The sequence below is a fragment of the Alligator sinensis genome, unplaced genomic scaffold (genome assembly GCF_000455745.1).
Source record: "Alligator sinensis unplaced genomic scaffold, ASM45574v1 scaffold359_1, whole genome shotgun sequence".
In the NCBI taxonomy this organism is placed as follows: Eukaryota; Metazoa; Chordata; order Crocodylia; family Alligatoridae; genus Alligator; species Alligator sinensis.
The window spans coordinates 366,289-388,209 of record NW_005842577.1 but is presented as its reverse complement, the minus strand read 5'-3'; the positions used below and the strand labels follow the sequence as shown (position 1 = coordinate 388,209).

Here is a 21,921-nt window from a genome sequence, read left to right as displayed (position 1 = left end):
AACCGTTTTAGCTCAGGACAAATTTAGAGCAAGGACAAACGCTGTTTAATGCAGCCTGTGTGACTAGAACAGCTGTAAAAGGGGTTTTCTTTACAAATCCTAAAACTGCAAGTTAGAAGAAAAACATCTTGGGTTATCAAGTCTATCCCCTGCTGCTGTAATAAGGGAGTAAAATCAATGAGCAAAAACTGGAATTGCATCTTAGACATCAACAGATCTGTGCCGACTCACTCCAACTGAAGACTTGGCCCTTCCTACGTCATGTCGGCTAGTTCTTAGTCCAAGCATGTCTTTAATGTCCCAAGTGAAAGGGCTTCTAGCACTTTCCATGGGAGACTATTTGATAAGATAATACATCATGTGGCAAGGAAGATATGTTAAGCTTTTCCTCTATTTTTTTTCTTTTGCCTAGTCACTTACTCTTCCTTTAATTTTACCCTGCCAACCCTTATGATGCCCCAGTTGACAGTCTCTCACTGTCCTCTCTGCAGCCTTCAAGGATGCTAGCACTTAAGGTAGAGAGCAGGAAAAAGAAGATTCTTCAGCCATTCAAAAATCTATTGTTTTCATTACATGGGGATAGTGGAAGAATACCGACTTCAGTTCTCCTGTAAATCTTTTAACTCTATAGAGTGCTAAAATGGCGCTCTGATGCTGCAGGGGGCTGAATAGAATGGGATGAACACACACAAGTAAACTGAATCTGGAAAGTGAACAGCACAGAGCAGGGAAGCTGACTGCAGATGAGTGAGAGAGATAAACTGGACTCCCTGGCTGTGACTGAGTAGGCAGGCCTCATTAATGGCTCTTAGCAACGCCCCTGCTTTGACCCTCCTCATATGCAAGGAAAATCAAATCGATACAGCATTCTTCAAATCACCATGCTGCTGCTGCTGCAGCAGCAGCAGGGCGTTGCATCAGCCTCCATCTCCTCTTAAACTTATTGATGCTCTCAATTTGATGGTCCCCGGATTGCTAGACCTGCGCTGGTGCTGAGAAGGACCGATTGCATCTTAAAAAGGATCCCTTGAGCTTCGATGTATAACCTTCATTGTATTAGCAGATATTAGGTAGGCAAATTGAAAGGACTTTGGGATTTACTGACAGAGAGAACAATCCTCTGAAGCTGTTCTATAACCTCTTTGTTCCTGTGGTGAAGCTTCATTTGCAACTTTGTTTTAAATTGTAATTTGATTTTTGCTTCTGTTCTGTTTTTTTTATAAGAGAATTACTTTCCCCACCCCCAACTATCACACATCTACACCCACCCATACCCTTTCTCCCCCCTACTTGCTTTTGTTTTGGATTTTGGCAGTTCATCTGTGTAACATATATGCTGAACTCTTTCCTCTTTCATTCTTTTATGCTGCTTTCCATCTGCATGATGAGAACCTTCTAAATTAATGATCTGTGTTTTTGCTTCAGAGATGGCTAACAGAGGACCCAGCTATGGCTTAAGCCGAGAAGTGCAAGAAAAGATTGAACAGAAATATGACCCAGAATTAGAGACCAGGCTGGTGAACTGGATTATGACACAGTGCGGAGAAAAGATAGAGCAGCCACCTCCTGGAAGGCAACATTTTCAAAAATGGTTGATGGATGGAACAGTAAGTGTTGTTATCTTATTTCACATATTGCATTCACTCCACGTTCAGTGAATTATTGTACATTAACATGTCCCATAATTTTCTGTTTTCATCTGGCTAAATTTGCTAGAGCTCATTGCCAAGTAACTAATATACTGATTTCCTTCTGATCAGGAAATGTTTCCATCTCAGATTGTTTCTTTTTCTGCCAGCATGTTGGGATGGATATGAATATAACATATACAAGATGACTCATTCCTTCACTATCATTTCTCATGCAGCTATACCAGTTTTGCTTTTTAAATGAAGCAGGTACTTTAAAAAAATACATATAGCGTTGAAGTATATTATATAAATATAGTATATCATATAATATATAATGTATACAGAAAGAAAAAACCTTGGTGTATTAGATTATGTCGTATTTGTCTTCCCTTTGGGAATAATTCTGAAACTCTTACGTTGTATTCCATTGGTTTAGTGAATAAACACAGATGCTGCTGTTTGCATTGTGCTGTAAGACTTGGCTAATTAGCGAATCTTTGCCAAAGTGGCTTTAACAGTATTTCAATTGATTCTGTTTAATTTGTTTCACCTCAGGCCTGGGGCTTTTTTCTTCTTCTGCTGTCAGTTCTTACATAACCTCTGACAAATGCAGACCAAGATTTGTTTAGTCAGGCTATCAGTATCATTAAGTGAAAGCTTTAATAGGATTTTTATGCACTTAGATTATTGCCAATTGTAGTTTTCTGTCTCTCTCTCTCTCTCTTTTTTTTAATTAAAGAAATGATTTCCCCAAGAGATTCTACCCATGTCAGAGCTCTTGCTCAGTGTAATCCCCCACACAGAAATTACCTTCTGGTTTACTGATCTGGAACTAACTGTGTTTTAAATTCTGCTTCTATTTTTATCTCTTAGTTGTTGTGCAAGTTAATAAACAGTTTACATCCAAAGGGAAAAGAGCCTATTCCAAAGATCTCCGAATCAAAAATGGCTTTCAAGCAGATGGAGCAGATATCTCAGTTCTTAAAAGCTGCTGAAGTCTACGGAGTTAGAACAACAGATATTTTCCAGACAGTGGATTTGTGGGAAGGTAAAAAATAATATTGGACCTAAGATTGTAGTCTTCACTGTACCCTGCTGTGATCTTCATTGTATTCTGCATTTTGTCTAGGGATAATTCTCTAATGTAATTATCTTTTTGCTTCTGTTTGCTTTACTCATTATCATGTTCTTCTGGTGGTGCATTATCTCCTCTAAGGGATTTATATTACCCCAAGGACAAAATGGAATCTTTTCAGACTAATGTGCTATCCAAAGCCATTATTCTGACAGAAACCCTCAGACCTAATAAAACTAATGTTCCCTTAAGTAATTATTTCCCAGCAAACTGCTACTAATAGTAAACAGGGTATGCTCTATTTTCTAGTGACAAGCTTTTATTGTTGGTTTCAAAGTAAATATTAGTCACAAACTGTAGCTACAAAACTGATTCCTTTAAAAAAAAAGAAAAAAAGAAAAAAATCACTACTCACAGGGAAATATACTTGAATTTTCTTTTTTCTTATTCATCATAACAACTTAAAAGCAAAAATCAGCACAGAAAAAGATGGGACTTTGGTTTCCATAGTTGTCAGCTCACCCTCTTTTTCTCTTTGAAAAGATCACTATGGAAACATACAGATCAAAATTCAGAATGCATTCATGAGTTTGCAGTAGCTCAAATCTAGGTGTTTGCTTCATTCCACATAGGAACCAGGAATGGTTTCTATTACTTGTCTTGAAGCTTTGCTTCTTTTTGCAAAGGCTGTTCATATTGCTGACTCGGCCCTTTTGTCTTGTGGTCCATCCATTCTAGACTTTCTATTTCATGCAGAGCTTGTCTACACGTGACCCTTTTAAACAGGATTAGGCTAAAATCACCATTTTTAAGGCACGTTAAGGGCACATGTCCACATGTGTATGCCCTTTAATGTGCCTTAAAAATGGTGATTTTAGCCTAATCCTGCCTAAATTTGATATCTGCTTAAAGTAAGTACCAAATTTAAGCTGGCATAGCCAAGTCTTCTTAGCCCATGTGTAGACTCTTAATGCACATTAACTCAGTGTGCATCAATTAATGCACACCCGTTAATATGCATTAGCATGGCTACACGTGGGCTAATGCAATTTAGCTATACCAGCTTAAATTTAATACACATTAACATGTCTACATGAAGACACATTCCTAAATTGCCTTAATATGCCTTAAACAAAGGTGCATTAAGTTTAGATGCGTGTAACTACATGTGTAGACATACCCACAACATTACTAAGTACAGACTGTCAAAAAGCCCGAGGCTGAATTGATTCAATCTTTGTGGGTTAGTTTAAACTGCAGAGACTGAGCTGATAAGCAAGTGAACAGTCATTCCCTTGATTTTGGAAATGCAGCCACATGCCTGCAGTGGCTCGCTCAGGCCAGAAGCCAACAGGTGCTAAAACATGCTTTCCTGCTCAGCTGTAGCAGACAGCTTGGGCCAAGGCTAGCCTGCTCATCCTGTGTGTGTTGGGGGGTGGGGTTTGCTGGGGATGTGCAAAGCATCCTGGGATGCTGGCGGGGCTGTGAGTTAACTTGAATCTGGAGGGGATCTGGGACAGAAGTTTAATAAACCAATTTAACCTAAATCAGTTAAATCTGATACTACATCCATCCAGGTTTATCTTAAACTGGTTCTGACCATTTTGAAAGCAGTTTATGTGCATTAAATTTCTGTTGCATTACAGACTTCAACTAGTTTCTGATCACTTATACTGGTTTATGTGTAATTTTTGTCCTTAGCCTGTGTGTTCTGGGGTATTTCTCTGCAAAGTGATACTGGAGCACTGTGCAAGGACTCAGCAGAAATGGACTCAGGCTTACTGAAAGCAGGAATTAACTAAAATGATTTGGAAAGGTGCAGTGTAACACGGTGGATGAAAAGGGTGAAACGCAGAGAAACAAAACAATGGGTAGAGGAGACCATTGGAGAGTTTAGTCAATTTGGTAATAGCTGTGGTGTTGCATGGAGGAAAGGAAGACGGATCTTCTTGAGAATGTTGTTAACTAGGAAACAGGCTTCCTCAGCTATACAAAGACAGTTGAGTATGAGGGTGGATGGCTTAGGAAAGAGAGCATCTGCCTACATAATAAAATCTTGATGATTCATGAACCTCTTCTAGACACAGGCAGACAAGGTTCCTTGGGTGAATTTGATATCTTTTATTAGACCAACCCAAATGGTTGGAGAATAGTTATTAAGCAAGCTTTCGGGTTCAAAAACCCTTCGTCAGGCTCAGGAAGCTGTAGCAGTTGGTGTGTCTTCTAGACACACACACTGAAAATGCTGGTTAGATCTCATTTACCTGGGCAGACTGGGGCATTATGGCAGGGTTGTACCTTATACTTCCTCTTCCAGGGTTTTGTCTAATCTACTTTAAGTAGTCTTGCACTTCCTGGGGGGGTGACCATGAGGTAGCAGAAATCCCTTTTAGATACTGTTTGGCATAGCCTTTGATTCTTGGACTAGTTCAGCATCATGCAAATAAACTTACAAATCCTGGTTCTTCCTTTAAAAAAATGAAAGAAAGAAAGAAATGGAGGGAAATGCTCATAAAGATAATGAATCTCCCCTCATATCGTTTCCTTTTCCCTCATTGCTCTGTTTAGCAAGCCTAGCAAGCCCGACAGTAAATGAGGTGCCAAACATTCACACAAGGTGCCACACACGTGTTCCTCACACTGTTGTTCCCGCGCTGTCCAGCTTTCCACAGCCAGAGCATCTCCATTCTGAGATGATGCAGCAACTGTTAATCCTGTCTTGGTTCATGCCCCGCTTATTCTGTCACCAAGCTCTGGCTTTTAGTACCACTGCTATGTCAATGCTGAGGCATTTCAGTTTGGGTAAGAGTGAATTAAAATGCTGTAAGAGGACAGCTAAGGTGGATATGGGGATGAGTTGAGCATGAACTTTGTATTGGCAAATCTTTATAGCTTAAATAATTCCCAGGTTGTCCTCTGCTGTGGGAAAAGAGCCCTGGAAGAATGAATTCCAGCATCCATTGTTGGAAGGGAAGCAGCTATGCTACCTAATAAGTCCTCTCCCCCAGAGCAGCCTTTCTCTTTGGGACTGATCTCCCAGGTTCTACTCCTCTCTGAGGCACCTTTTGGATAGCTTTGCCTCAAAGAAAATGGACTTCTTTCTGCCGCTTCTTACATGGACAGCCCCAAGATTATCCCCCCTACAACTGATTGAACCCAGCTCTTCTGCCAAGCTATGCTGTTCTATATGTACTAGTATCTACTAGCACACGGGTGTTTGGAGTTTGGATAAAATGACAGCAGGGGCCTAGAATTAGAGTGCCCCATGTTTCAGTCTTTGCAAGAAAGGTTGGGGGGGAGGGGAGAGAAAATTGTATGAGGTTTCGTTGTAGATTAGCATGGTTTAGAGTCTCAGAGAGAGAGAGAGAGTATTAACTAACATTTTCTGAATCTCCAAGTCGTGAGTAGAGGTTGGTTTGAAGACGGGCATAAAGTTCAAAATGACTGGTATTATAGTTTTCCTTTTCCCAATGTAAAGCTTATCACGGCAATTATCATCATCCTATTTGGCTGACTGACAAGAAATTTCTCCACCTCCATTTGTGATGTAGTCTTCCTTTGCTCTGTTGTCTCTCTTAAAATCCCTGTGTCTTTTGTAGAGAAGGGGTTAAGCACAAGAGGTCTGCACACACAACCAGAATTCACATGACCTACAGTGTTCTTCAGACTTCTCCCATTTATCAGGGAGGCAGTTCAGAGCCCAAACTTGGCTGCTGCTTTGTTTCATCATGTGACAATCCTTTTCCACTCTGTCTGTCTCTCCTCTGTGCCTTCTCCCACTTCCCCAGAGCTAGCAAAAGCAGAGCTTTGGCGGCAGCCTGCTGGAGCTGGATGTGAGATGTGTTGGGGAAGAAGACAGATGGCTCAATCAGGTTGATCCTGACATTTGGCCACCAATCCCTGCTATTTAAACGTGTCATCTTTGTTTTCAGTTAAAATGCTTTTTCCCATCCTGCCTTATCACAGCCAGCTTCTGTCTCCTTGCTCCATGGGGTGCCTCAGAGGGGCAACACTATACACTGCATCTGCTATAGCATATGGTACATCTGCTACTGCATGGGGCCCAGAATGCCACAACCTCAAGCTGTACTCTGGGCAGGGGTGTGGATATATGAAATGTCAGGCTCTCTAACTGCCCTGCTGAAAGCAAAGAGCAAAGCTGCTGCAGCTTGTTGTAATGGATACAGTAAAGAACAGGAGGTCACCAGCTGGCAATTATTTATAAGGAAACAACCCCCTACCAACAAGATGCCTGCAAACTTTAGTTCGTGGCATTATGTTGACACTTGGAAGATGCATGATGTGTTGCACTTCGTGGTTGGGCGCATTGCAAACAGTTGTGTGCTTTCAGGTGTTGGGTGAATCATGCCTCTTAATTTACTCAGCAGTTTGTTAGAAAAATGCCAAATATAACACTTTAGGCTTGATTTCCATCCACACAATCTGGATTGCAACAGTTCATTTGGAAATGTTTTTGGAGAGTAAAGTATTTTTTGTTGTCTGTTTAACACCATCGTGTGTTTAATATCATGCATATTTTAAACTTAGATTAACCCTTGTTTTTCCCATTTTGAAGAACAGACAGTCAAAGAAAGACCGGATCAAGCCCAGAATAATAGTTTAGGAAAGGGGAGGTGTGGGAGAAACTGGGATGGACAAGCAATAAGACATGGACAGATGCACGTATGACTCATTGTAGTTTACATCCGTTTGTTAGACCAATGGAAATTATATCCCCAGTTAAAAACAGATCAGCAGCTTTCTTAGGTATTGCACAAAATAGGCACCTCACTACCACATCATGGGGAGCAGCTAGCGGCGCTGATTGTCCATGGCACAAACATAGATAAATAAAATGCGAACCCATTTAATTTTCACTGATTCTTTCAGGGGTAAATTTATACTGGATTGGGAAACATAAAGCTGGTTTAGGGATTTTCATCATCTGTCTGCTGATTTTTTTTATACCAGTGTTATATTTCTTGTACCCAATGTTATGCTTCATGTGCCAATGTAAACATTTGGCCTGTCCAGATCCACAGAAAAAGTGGATATTATAGTTGGTTCAAAGAGAAGGGGCAGAAAGATGGCAAAGGACAAGATTTTTGAGTGCTTACCTTCGGTGCATTAAAAAAGCTATGAATTTTCTGGGAAATGTTAAGTGCAGTTGAAAGCTGTTCATCTTATTTTATGGAGATTTTTTTTAAGTCCGCATGCAAAAACCAAACAATTTTCCTTTGCTCTTTTACTTCATTGTTCCCTACTTTATTCCCTACAAGTAAAGGTGGGAAAGGAAAGGGAGGGGCAACCAATATATTCGTCCTTTTATTACTTCCTTTTATTTGAGAAAGGGGGATGGACTGGGAAAAAATTAAGAACAAGGAAAATTTTTGTTAGCTTGTTTGTTTGTATTATGTTTGGAAAAATGGTTTAATGAAAAGCTTTCAGGCAACTGAAATGCTGATCTCTATTGGGGTGGGGGGGAAACAGCCTTGTATTTGAGTGTGTGGATAATGCCTGAACTCTTAGAAATCTGGCTGGTAGTACACAAGAAATAGGTCGTTCCAAACATGGGGGGCAGCATGGTAGACAGTATAAATATAACATAGTGACTAATGTGAAGTGCAAGATGAGAAGATGAATAAAGACAGTGAAGAAGAAGATTGATGATGAATGAAAGCAATTGTATAGATGACATGAAATGATAGTTATGGAATTCAAGGAGTTCAAATGTATTACCATATAGGAAACCAATTAAGTGAACTGGGGAGTTATTGCATGGGTGTGTAAGAAAGGGCTGGTGTGAATTAACTGCCTTATAACTCCTAAAGGACTAGATTATGCTCTATTTGGACTTTGTAGAAACTCATATACAAGTAGCGCTGGAAGGGGCCTCAGGAGGAAATCAAGTCCAACTTTTGCTTGAAGCAAGAAAAGCCACAGCCTTCTTGGAGGCGGACAGACCCTTGATGTAGTCTAGTCAGAGAGGGGTCTCAAGCCCAGGACCCTCTGCTCAGGAGACTAGCAAACCTGTCTCTCAGCTACTGTCCAGGCCCTAAATATTTCGTTTTTTATTAGATTTATATGCCATTTTCCCTGAAAAGGTTCAGGGCAGTTTACAATAAAAGACAAAACAATCTACCAAATAGGAAGGCACAACGGACCTCCCAAATGATAGGCCAGAGCTTTAAAACTCCACTGCCCACACATGCCCATTTCCCTGCCTCTCATTCAGAAAGCAAACTCTTCAGCTCATCCCAACTGTGCTTCCCAACCCCCATTTGCTCTGTGAATGGTGTTGCTATGGTCCAGTCACTAATTTCTTGGAATGCTTTGCATGTTGAAGGTGATGTCTAATGCTTGTATCCTGCAGTGATATCTCTGCACTTTGTTTTTCAAGTGAAATTTGCACGCTGAATCTGCACATCACAGGCACATCCTCACAAGCACACACATAGTTTGTGGCACCGCAGACCTGTCTGCAGCACTGCAACCTGCATGCACCATACATACAGGCATTCACCACACTGCTAATTTGTAGCGTTGTGGGGTTTTTTGACACTGGGAGATCCCAATGTAAAAAAAGCCTGCTCCAGGAAAAAAAAAACAGGGTGGCACACGTGGCGGCAGCATGCACCACCCAAAATCACAGCCCAGTTGGCCAGAGGCGTGTTCCAGCTGCTGGCCAGGCTCTGTGTGCCTGGATCACCACCGGTGGAGCCCCAGGAGGGCCCTAGAACCTTAAGTAAGGCTGTTGGGGCCGTCCCAGGTGTTGGCTCCTGCTTCTCCTACCCCACCTGGGGCAACTTGCTGTTGCACTAGAGTTCACGTGCAGGAGTGTTCCTCAGGGACAACTATGTGCTGCTGCTAGTTGTCCCTGGGGAACGCATGTTCCTGCCCATGGGGATGTGCCCCACATGTACTTGTTGTTCGTCTAGGTGATCTTATAGAAGTTTAGCAGGCAGCATGGAAAACCTGGAAAAATAAAGATAGGACTTGGAGCTAGGCATTTTGGAATTCTAATTTCAAATAGCCACTTCTTTTGTGACCTTCAGCAAGTCAGGGTTTGTCTACACTACAAGCTGCAGCGGCCATACATTTGCTGGCAGAGTGATGGCAGCAGAGCCTTCTAGTGGGGAGATATAGCATGCAGTCACAGAAGGACATTTTCTGTCAATTTAGCTACAGTCTCTCTCCCTCAGTAACAAAAATCAAACTGACAAAAGGTGCCTTCTGTTGAGGTAGCTGAGTCAAGGCAGAGGGAGTCTACTTTAGGTAAGGAAGTGATCTTGTCTCATCTCTTGCAGCTACAGCTAGACCCTCAAACTAAGCCTGTAAATGGATGAAAATACTGATCTGCTTCCTAGGATAGTTCAGGAAATTAATTTCATTGTCAGGTGGGAAGGTCTATGAATGTGCACAAGTGACATCGGGAAAACAGCACTTCTGCCATGCAATTCAGCTACGGACAATAAACATTTTTTTAAATTAATTTTACTGTCTTGTTTTCTAGGGAAGGACATGGCTGCAGTACAGAGAACCTTAATGGCTTTAGGAAGCCTGGCTGTCACCAAGGATGATGAATGTTACAAAGGAGATCCTTCCTGGTTTCACAGGTGAAGTGCTCAGCAAAGCCTCGCAGAGATAACTGCCCTGGGTCTGCCTTTAATTACAGAGTGGGTTTTATTCATCCTTGGACCCATACTGTTCAACATCTTCATTAATGATGTGGACACTGGAGTCAGAAGCGGACTGGCCAAGTTCGCCGATGACACCAAACTTTGGGGCAAAGCATCCACACCAGAGGACAGGCAGGTGATCCAGGCTGACCTGGACAGGCTCAGCAAGTGAGCGGACGAGAATCTGATGGTGTTCAACGCCGATAAATGCAAGGTTCTCCACCTTGGGGAAAAAAAACCCGCAGCATCCTTATAGGCTCGGCAGTGCTATGTGGGACGTCATTCTCCCCCTGTACTCGGCCTTAGTGAGGCCGCAGCTGGAGTACTGCGTCCAGTTTTGGGCTCCACAATTCAAAAAGGATGTGGAGAAGCTTGAGAGAGTCCAGAGAAGAGCCACGCGCATGATCAGAGGTCAGGGAAACAGACCCTACGATGACAGGCTGAGAGCCCTGGGGCTCTTTAGCCTGAAAAAGCGCAGGCTCAGGGGTGATCTGATGGCCACCTACAAGTTTATCAGGGGTGACCACCAGTATCTGGGGGAACGTTTGTTCACCAGAGCGCCCCAAGGGATGACGAGGTCAAATGTTCACAAACTACTTCAAGATCGTTTCAGGCTGGACATAAGGAAGAATTTCTTTACTGTCCGAGCCCCCAAGGTCTGGAACAGCCTGCCACCGGAGGTGGTTCAAGCGCCTTCATTGAACACCTTCAAGATGAAACTGGATGCTTATCTTGCTGGGATCCTATGACCCCAGCTGACTTCCTGCCCTTTGGGTGGGGGGCTGGACTCGATGATCTTCCGAGGTCCCTTCCAGCCCTGATGTCTATGAAATCTATTAAATTAAATGAGTTGGGAGTGAGGAATATTTCCAAAATATCCGTGTAATCAAGAGGAATCCAAACTCATAGCAGATATCCTTTATTAGACCAACTAGATGTTTGCAAAAAAAAAAAAAAATCTTTTGCAAATATCTAGTTGGTCTAATAAAGGATATCACCTCTGCTACAGGTTTTGATTCCTTTTCCCTCTAAACCAATATGGCTACAACCTGGATACCTTGTAATCAAGAGGTTTTTTGCTAAGGGAAGAATGTCATGTAGAAAGGTGAAGGCCAGCATCAGAGAGACAACTGGCACCATTAGCTCTTCAGCAGTTCCAAATGGATTAGTGTTCCCTGTTGGGACCAAACACTTAATGCCCACTCACCATGACTCAGCTGCCTGGAATGGTACACAGTACATCTGAGTAGATGGAGTGAAGGAATCCTTCCCCAAATTGTACAGCAGCCCTGAAGTCATGCCGTGGGCACTTGTTTGCAGCCCTTGATAATGGCCAAAGCTAATGCTAACTGCTGGATCTGTGCCCCTAATTCCTGATCCTCTCCCAGGCAGCCCACTCAAATAATTCTGTTGTAGGGCTGTGTATGGGGACAGGAGAGGAGTTTTGAAGAAACCTTCCAGAGGGCGGTGATTTGTGTATTCAAGAAGAAGGTAGGACAAGGTGGCACCTAACTGGTTCAGAAAAGCCTGAGCTTTCACAAGCATCAACCTACTTTGTCAGATGTTATATGCTATATTTAGAGGGGCTTGCATGAATATTGGTCCTTTAAGAGGCTTGTTTCAAAGTACCCATGTTGGTTGGCAAGAACTGGCTGCGAGTAGTTGATCAGGAACAGTTGGCTGGTGTATGTTAGAGTTGGCTCCTAGTTACATCCGTCTCCTTTAGTTTATATATATCATTATCCAAATTAAAGCTGGCTGTCTTCTCTACTGAGCATACATTCAACACAGGGCTCTCAAAGCCTGTCCTTGTAGCATGGCCATATCACCAGAAGCAGGGCCCACTCTGACCACAGAGGAGGAAGCAGGACTTGGCTTTTACAAGTTCACAAACATTTTCCTGGCATTGTCTTCTTTTAAGGGACAGAAACAACACTTGAGATATTCAGGTCCCTCCACTGTTGACACTAGCCCAATGAGTATCTTCAGCTACTCCCCTCAACCCGTCTAGTAAGGAGAAAGGAACTAGGACTGTACAAAGCTTTGGTCCCTGATTCGGTTTGGTCTGATTTGGTGGATGAATCTCCAAATCTGAATCAAATCAGAGGACCCTTTAATCTCTCTGAATCGAAATGGAACCCTCCAAACTGATTTGAAGAGATTCGGAAAGATTCAGACACGGGCACGGCTTTAAATGTTTTTTCTATATACCTCTAGGTAGCAGGCAGTTGGTGAATACTGCGATGCTGGGGTGCATGGAGTGTCTTACAGGAGCACAGGGGGTTCCCAGCGTGCTCATCAGCAGACCCGTAAGTGGACCAGAAGCACTTCTGTTCCACTTCTGGGTCTGCTGGGGAGTGCACTGGGTTCCCCTCCCCGTCCCCCCACCGGCTTAGCGACTGGTGCTTCCTGGGGGGGGGGGGCACCGGGGGTCCCCCCATGGCTGATTCCCAAGCCGGGGTGGGGTGCGGGAAGCGGTGCAGCAGATCCGGAAGTGGACCAGAAGTAATTCCAGACCACTACTGGGTTTGCCGCTGAGCACGTGGAGGGCTCCCCACACTTATGTGGGATGCTCCGTCTGCTCCAGCATCACAGCGTTCATAAGCCACGCTGGTACCTCAAGGTGTGTAGAAAAAACATTTAAAGCTGTCTGTGTCCAAATCACTGATTCTCTGAATCAGCATCAAATCCTCAGATTCGGATTCAGCCAAATCGAATCGGGGACAGCGATCCAGAAGCTTCAGGCAGGCAATCTGAGGGGAAAATGATGATAAAAGTAATCTTTTTGCTGTTATTTCCCCTAAATGCTGTGGTCATATGATCATAAGGAGGCCTTTTCCACTTAAGTGATTTGTTGTATAAATGAAATGGGCAATGGGGACTTTTTCTTAATATTTCTTGCTTTAGCTTAATATCTCCATGAGGGTCAGCAAAAGCAGAAGACTATTTAAGGCCTTATCTGTATTAAAACATGTACTGATTTAACTAAACGTTAGGTGGTGGGGCTTGATTTTTAGGTGAATGAGCACAGACCACTGAGTGGGCCCTCTGACAATGAGTGAATTGATTTAAGATGGTCTGTGTAGAGACTATTGTTTTAATTTTAATTTAAACTGTTACAAGCATTATTATAGAGACTAAACTCATGACACTGGGACCAAAATAATCTCAAAGGTTTTTGAACAGTATAAAGTCCTGCATGGAAATGCTGTTTGGTTTAAAAGCTTAGTAAAGCTTTCACTCAGTAATCCTTAGATTGATTTCTACATGACTTCAGCTAGATTGAAAGGATCCTGCATTAAACTGAAGGATATCTGTCTAGGGATATGCTCCAGTTTAAAACCTCGTTTAAACTAAACCAGTGTAACGTTGTGTAAACACTTTCTTAGACATGATTCAGGACCTGATTTCCCTCTCACTTACATAAATCTGCAATTCCTTAGAAGTCATTTGGTCCAATTCTTCATTGCTTTGCAATTTTATAATCATTAATGCTGCTGAAAAAATGCTACTAATGTAGCATGTTACTCTCAATTGCAGTAGAGTCCAGTGCCTCTACATGTCACTGTACAGCAATGTTGCTATGGTGCCGTGCTTTAGCACTTCTCTTCGGAAGTACTAAAGCATGGTGTACTATGGGTGGTTACTGCGCCATGCGCACAGCCATGGTTAGATTTCACCGCTACATTGCCATAACAGCATGCTATACTGCAGGAGCGCGCTGCTATGGCAACATAGCTGCCAATCACGTGTAGACCCATGTGATTGCTACGTCACCATAGCGTGTTGCTATGTCGCCGTAGAGCGAAGTATAGATGTGCCCACAAAGTAGAAAATTGGGCGTAAAAACTTGAACCCAACCTTAATAAACAGAGAGTCAGGCCCTCTTGTATTCCTCATTTTTTACTCAAGCTCTGTCCTATTACTCTGAATAGAAAAACAGTAGCAGCTCCTGTTATCAGCGAGACTAAAAAGAGCATGACACATTATAGTGTGTATGACAGCAAGGATAATGTTGAACAATGCCAACTATAGGTGTACTCATCCAGAATTAACAAACCCAGAATTTCCTTTGGGTTTCTTTTTTCAATCACATTTTTGTCTCTCTTTAATTAGACTTCAACTTATTTTTAGCCAAGGAGCAAGTTAACCCTAAAATGATAGGGAAAAAGAAAGTGGGACTAGTTTCTGAGGTTTCCGTTAAAATAAAGAGAGGATTATTTTACTGTGCCTGAATAAAGCAGTGGATCTGCTTATAAAAATAGTAAAGAAAAGTCCTCTGTAGCTAGTGCTCTAGATGAATCACTTGCTTTAGGGTGCTTAAAAATAATTTTTCAAAAGGGAAAATATGGCTGTTTCTTTTCCAATAATTTTAGACCCTCCCAGTCTGTGTTTTGTCTGTTGTTGATTGAGTCTATCACAGTGCAGAAATACCCAAGCCAGCTCTGAATGAGATGCTCAGGTACTGAAGTTGTGCAGCTGTTTTAGCTGTAGAGCAGAAAGCAGGACTACTTACCCCTAGCAAAGCACCGTGTTGGTGTGGTTGTACTGCTTTCCATACCTGAGCTACTTGGTCATCAACCAGGGTGCAGCTCATCGCCTCACAAATCTGAATGAATTAAAATTGCCCACTTGCTTTGAAAAACTGCAGGCCATAGATACCTTCCACCTTTTTTTGCCAACCTGGTTATCTGAGGAATTGGGGATCCTTACTGCAATGTGTTAAGCACTCTGAGCCTAATCCAGTGAAACAGCATTTACATGCTTTACTGGACTGGAGCCAGAGAGTTCAGCATCTTAAAGGATAAAGCCCTTGGAGAGGCCTAGAAAGATGAATTTTAATCCCTGTAGCATCTGAATGTAGGATTTAAATATGATAGCAGGGAGGAAGGGGGTGGTGAAAAGTTAAAGTAGGAAGGAACATTGCAAGGTGACCTCACCTGCTGAGAACATTGAAGTGGGGAGGTGTCATTCCCTGGTGGAAAAAGTTCTGCTGCAGCTCTGCTGGTTTTTGTGCTCTTCTTTGGCTGTATGTTGACAAATATCTTCCCAAGCAGACAGAAAATTCTGAGTCTTTTAACGTTCTTAATGGTTTTCACCCAGCCCCCCTAAACGTACATAGATGAAAAATCCAAGATGTTATTTTGTTTGTTCATCAACAATATATATTGTTGTTGTTAGTGTTGTTGTTATTATTATTATTATTATTATATTCATATTTATAATATTATATTTATATATATAAATAAATAACTCCCAGCTGGGTTGTTCACACCAAAGGTCAAGCTTCTGACAGGAGCTATGACAATCTCCTTTTAGCTTTTTCTGGAGAAAGAGGCACCTTTGAACAATATTGAAATATTCCCCAGAGGTTTGGGGCCAGGATCAAAGGAGAGGCAAGAGTTGTCATTATATTTCATTAAGAGACAAAGAACCAGCACTATTGCAAGGGCAAAGATATGGGCTAGTTGTCAGAGTAGTAAACAGGTGATGGAGAGTTAAAGGTTTCAGATTTGTAACAGTTGTTAAGTCATTAGATGACACTGGGCAAGTCACTTCTCTGTTACAGTTGCCCTTTTCCTCTAAATAAGTATAATTTCTACGTTCTGAGTAAAATGGCAATTCTTGCTTCTGTCATTTAGTCCATTGAGTTAATCCCAGTTTCCACCCCTATTATAGCTTGATACTAAGTTGGGGTACCTAAAAAAAAAAATCAGATCGTTGATCCTACCTTGCAGCAGGACACTTTCTAGTTGCTTATGAAAGCCGTAGCCTTATACAGATTAGCCTCATCAGGAGTGCACATCTATCACAGTTGAAACATTTTACTTGTGAGAGTTTTGTTGGAGTCTTAATGATAAAAGGCTTGGGGATTCTGCATTTTGGGCACAGTGAAGGTTGCATGCACTTGGTTGTCACATTTCGAACTGCAGAAAAATAATCAGATTGCTGGAATTGTCCACCTCCTGCCAGGATGGTGAAATAAAGTATGACAGTGCAGAGGGAACATTTGTAACACAGGTCAGAGCCCCGCAGGCTTTTATGATTATCTGGGCTTGATCAGACTGTGATTGTGTTTTACTTTTACATCTGGACAGGAAAGCGCAGCAGAACCGGCGGGGATTTTCAGAAGAGCAGCTCCGTCAGGGACAGAACGTAATAGGACTTCAAATGGGTAGCAACAAAGGAGCATCACAATCTGGCATGACGGGCTATGGAATGCCACGGCAGATCATATGAATGGATCTCTGTAGAGAAAACATGCATTCTGCAGCATGGTCTGATTAGAAAAACCTAGCTAGTTCCCTTTCAGCCTCAAACCTGATTTTTTTTTTTTTTTTTTTTTTTTTGTAATAATTAGTGCTCGTTAAGATTTTTTTTTTTCTTTTTTGCAGCTGCAACTTTTTCTCAGATAAGAACGTGGATCTGTGTGTCGTTGGGTCCCAGTTCAAACTGCGCACTGCTGCCATCTGCTTTTCACTTCCAAACTATGCAAAGACTATTTTTCTGTATTTATTTATTTGCAAACTGTTACCTTCTGTATTACAAAGCTCTAGCTCTCAACAAGTAACCTCGTCCTTCTATTCAGTTATGATATTGTTAAAATAAAGCTAAATTAAAAAAACTCCATTTAGAGTGATTCTTTAAAGGGGGAAAAACCCACGAGAATTACCAGTACAGGGTGGCTTGTTAAATATCAGTTTGGTGTTATACTCTGCAAAACCATGTCATTTCAAAACCTCAGTTTTCCTAGCGTAATAATCATCAACATGTTGTTAGTTGTTTATTATAGCTTTTGCACAATGACATAATCCTAAATGTTTTTCTAGCAGAAAAAAAAAATATTCTCTGAATCTGACTTATGTTAGACATGTCAGTGTTAGCATCTCAGACCTGATGAGAGCTAGTTCAAAATTTGGATTTGATTTAAGTAAACATCACCAAGTTCAAAGGACCTCTGGGTTTAAAGAAGAATCAAAACTTCCTGAGCTTTTACAAACCTGGGTTACTAGTGTGATGAAATCAGGCTTTGTTGAGATTTTTGGGTACTTCTATTGATCAGAATCTGGAAATACAAAATGCGTTTAAAATATGAGGAGAGAAATAAGAAGTGACCTGAACACTTGCATTCCAATTAAACTGCCTTTAGTTTGACTTGGTAATCTATATGCATTTGTAAATTTGCCTGGTAGCCTATTTTAGTTCCATTCTCTTGGTAGCCAATAGGAGGTGGTGGAGGACCTCAGATAAGTTGCTGGCACTAGATTTCCTGGACCAAGAGTCTATCCATAGCAACTTATAGAATTATAAGAAGTATCATTGCTATTCTAGTTTCTGGGTAGATATAGTGGTGGCTACATAGCATTTTGCTTATAGAAATCACAGAATGGCCATATGATCTTTCAGTTCATTTGTTTGCATTCTTCCTCTTTGGGCTATGTCACCCATATCCAGCCACTTTTTGTACAAAGTATAAGAAGAAACTTGTGGTTCATGGGCGACTGGTGCCTCCTGAGTCAGGGGGGCACTTGTCCCCCAGAGGCCAGTGAGCAACTGGGGGGCAGTCCCCCCATGGCCGATCACACTGACCGGGGAGCAGGTCCCCCCACGGCTGATCGCGTCGCCCTGGAAGTGCCAGAGGTATGCCCGGAAGTCCAGCGGCACTTCTCCCAGTGCCTCCACTCCTCGGCTGGTGCTCTCAAGGTGGGCACCAGCACTCCCGCCTGCCCCCCTGCCCATTGCCTAAGCAGGGAATGCTGGTTATCAGGTGGTGCACCAGTACTCTTAGGGTGCATGTGACTTTTCCCTTGCAGGCTGGCAGAGTTTCAGACTGCAGAGGGTTGCCTGCCCGCCCCCATACCTCACACACACACCCTGTGTCCCCTACACTGGGGGTTGGGGACCTGGGAGTTGGGGGCAGCGGGTGGGGAGTGAGAGGCACTGGGTCAGGACTGGCCATTGATGTTTACAAATGTGTGCAAAGAAGTTGACAACCACTGGACTAGATAACCTCCTGAGGTCCCTTCCAATCATGGGCAACTGTTGCCTTCTGAGTCAGGGGGGCACTTGCTCCCCCCAGTGGACAATCAGTGACCCTGGGGGGGGGGCATGGTCAATCCCGCAGACCAGGGGGTAGGTGGAGGGGGAGTCCCCTGCAGCCAATCCTGCCGACTCACAAGTGGCAGCAGCACACCGCTGGCACATCCAGGCATGCTGCTGGCACTGTCGGCCATGGGGGGACTGCTTCTCCTGGCGCCCCCTCTCCCTGGCCAGTGCTCTCAGGGGGGGCACCAGCGCTCTCACCTGCCCCCCCTGCCCGGAAATGCTGGATGACAGGAGGAGCACCAGCACTCTCAGGGGGTACACATGCACCCCCTACACATCACCATTGCTTCCAATCCTAAATTTCTATGATTTTCTATGATCCACAGTCTGAGTTAGTTTAAGAAGTTACCTAGTTTTTTGCATACTAAAAGAATAGTCCTTCCTGTTTTCCCTGTCTGTAAAATGGGGCTAATAATTATCTGCTGCAGTGCTATGCCAGATAAATTGGTTAGCTAATGGTCATAGAATGCTTTGAAAATGAAGGGCGCTGCAAAGAAGAGAACAACAATAAACATGAAAAGCGAGTCTCTCCTCGCATATGCTAGTAGCTACAATGCCTTTAATAAAGATTGTGGGACTACAACAGAGGGCAGACAAAGGAGTGTGGTGTGTCAGAAATCATGGATTTCTGAAAGAGCTATCCTGTATGTTGGGTTAGTTACCTTTTGATAGCTGAAAAACTAAACATTTCTGCCACATGTAGGAAGTAGTGCCATTGTCTGATGTCAAGCTCTTGCAGGAGTTTGCTTACTGATTGACCAGCTCTCCATCTTTTTTTCCTACAACTACAGCAGGTGCTTCATAGAAATTGCAAGTGTACAGTGCGGTATCCTCCATGAAGCACTTCTCTACCAAGTTTCTTTTCCTAATATGGCAGCTAATGTGTGTAAGCTAATCTAAAGCCAATATTTTCTCCAGAAGCATAGTAATGGATTGGAACGAAATTCTCTTGTTTACATCACGGTTACAATTATCGAATGCCCATGACCTGAATCATTCTAAAGGGCTGTTGCGATCTGAGTTCTCTCTCATTCATTCCCAACGATGCAGCTAACAAACACCAGTAAACAGAATTCTTGACATGATATGAGGACCCCTAAGTGGTAGGTAAAAAAATAATTTCATTTTGAGAATGGGGAAACAAGCTTGGGTGTGGTCAAGTGAGGGAGGATATGATTCCACAGGGGATCAAACATCATACTGGGCGCTCAGTCTAAAGGAAACTAGCTCTTGCCCTGTCATATTAGGCCAGGCTCTTCAACTCTCTGTATATTAGTTTTCCTCAGCTGCAAAAGAGAGGGGTATCAGTCCTCTGTTTCCCTGACAGGCAGCTGTACAACTAATCTGCTATGTGCTCAAGTGCTACATTATTCTTTATTTTAATATGATAGCGTAAGAGTGATGTTGTAGCTCTATTGTATCAGAAATTATGCAAGAGGCAAGAATTTCTTAGCGTGGTACTTTTTATTGGACCAACTATGTCGTTGGGATAAAGTTGGACAAACTTTCAAATGCAAGACATTTTTCATCAGGTCTCTGATAACAGGAAGCATGGTGAAAAACCACAATGAAATGATATTATGATAGCATCTAAAGGCCCTATTGTGATGGAAACTGTGTGTGTGTGCCCACGCCTGCATTCACGTGCATGTGGGCAATATGAATATGAGCTGTAAGCATAAGAACTGAGTCTGGGCTCAACTCATTTATAATGACAAAGGAAAGGAAATGCAATAAACTGAAATTCAATATAAAGTTCAGTCAGCTCAATTAAACTAGAGCTTGAGGGCTATTAAGATAATATAACATGACATGCTTTAAATAACAAATAATGAGGGTGAACCACAAGACAAGACTCTGCTTATTAGAAAATTTGCCTCTAGCCTCCCTGTGTCGCATGTGTATGATTAATATCACCCACTCGTAGTCAGGAAGTGAGGAAAACATGCTATTAACAATAACAGAAGCCCTGTCAGGCCTTCATTTTGGTGTGTGTTCCTTGTTTCAGGGTGTTTTCACTGTAGTCCACATCAAATTATTTCATGTAAATTACTAGCGTTTTAAACTGCAACAGGGCCAGCAGCAGGGGAGGACAGAGATGATCCTTGTCAATAAACTTGGTACATCTACATGAGATGCTGACTGTGCAGTAGCCGAAAAATACTGTGCAGTAGTGTGTCACAGCACCAACAATGTTAATACGCTACTGTGCAGTATTATTTGGCTACTGAGCAGTAGCATCACTTAAAAGGCGTTTGCCAGCACTACTGTGAAGTAACTCTGATTACTGCGCATTTATTTTGTACAGGTACTAAATAAATACACAGTAACCACTGCAGTAGCATCCAGATGTGCCCAGTATGGAAAACTGTTATATCAGGATTTTATTCCTTTCTCTGCAACTGACTCCCTTTGATGATACCCTCGTTGTTTAATTTTCCTGCCTCTGTTTCCCTGTATGAAAATGAGGAGAGGACTCATCTTACTGGGGTTGCTTTCTTTTTAAACTTGAGGAGCAGCTCAGATATTTGGGTGATGAACACCAGGCAATTGCTCTTAAACTGCAGGAGCTAAGATGAGGTGCAGTTCAGCTTGTAGGAAATTCTTCCATGTGGGCTAGCATCTCTAATGTGGAATATGACCCAGATCATTCTTTAAGGAATTGCATGGTAGAGCCCAGGAGATGGAAACAAACCATCTTGTGTGTGTGTGTGTGTGTGTGTGTGTGTGTGTATGTATGTATGTATGTATACATACACATAGTACAGTTAAACACAGGTGCTCACTACAGGTAACATAATAAACTAATCCAATGGACTTAAGTGTGAGACTGTCGCAAACTATGTATTCAGGGTCTGAATCTAAAGGTTCCGTAATTTATAAGTGACCTGAATGCAGAGTATAGATGTGCCCATGGCCTGTGTACAATATGCTATTAATGTGTTTGGCAGCTTAACAATGCTCACTGTCCCCTACAAAAGATGAGTTGGATATTGTCAATCCAAGCTGGAGAAGAAGAAAACAGAATCCATCGTTGGATAATGCCATCTTTTAACTGTGCCCAAAACCCCCCTGAAATAACTAACCAGATCTTTGGTAGCTTTTCCTGTGCCTGCCCCACTTCCTTCTCCCTCCTCCAATATTAAAAAATGACTAAGAAATACCAGGAGATAATGTAGAAAGAAAGTTATCAACCATTGAAATGGGGTAGAAAAACTGGGCTCAGACTAAAAATGGTTTCTCAGCTATAGCTGAAGACTTTCTGTGATAGTGTAATACATGAGTTGGTGACCTTAATATAAAGATGCAATGCTATTTAGGAGCAGAAGAAATAAATGTGTCTGAGGTTCTAATGGATTTATAAAGGTCATTAGAGTGGTGACCTTTATCTCTAATGAAATCTATATTGGCTGGCTCTCTCTGGTAGAAA

The 21,921-nt window shown here is 42.4% G+C and overlaps 1 protein-coding gene across 1 annotated transcript; it reads left to right on the top strand.

The window, feature by feature from the left end:
* Positions 1-888: 888 nt before the first annotated feature.
* On the top strand, positions 889-16,990 carry TAGLN3 (transgelin 3). The gene is made up of 5 exons (XM_006032496.3): positions 889-1,070; positions 1,426-1,607; positions 2,505-2,679; positions 10,220-10,322; positions 16,484-16,990. The coding sequence occupies exons 2-5, from the start codon at positions 1,428-1,430 to the stop codon at positions 16,623-16,625; spliced, it is 600 nt and encodes a 199-aa protein (XP_006032558.1). The 5' UTR covers positions 889-1,070; positions 1,426-1,427; the 3' UTR covers positions 16,626-16,990.
* The last annotated feature ends 4,931 nt before the right edge of the window (positions 16,991-21,921 follow it).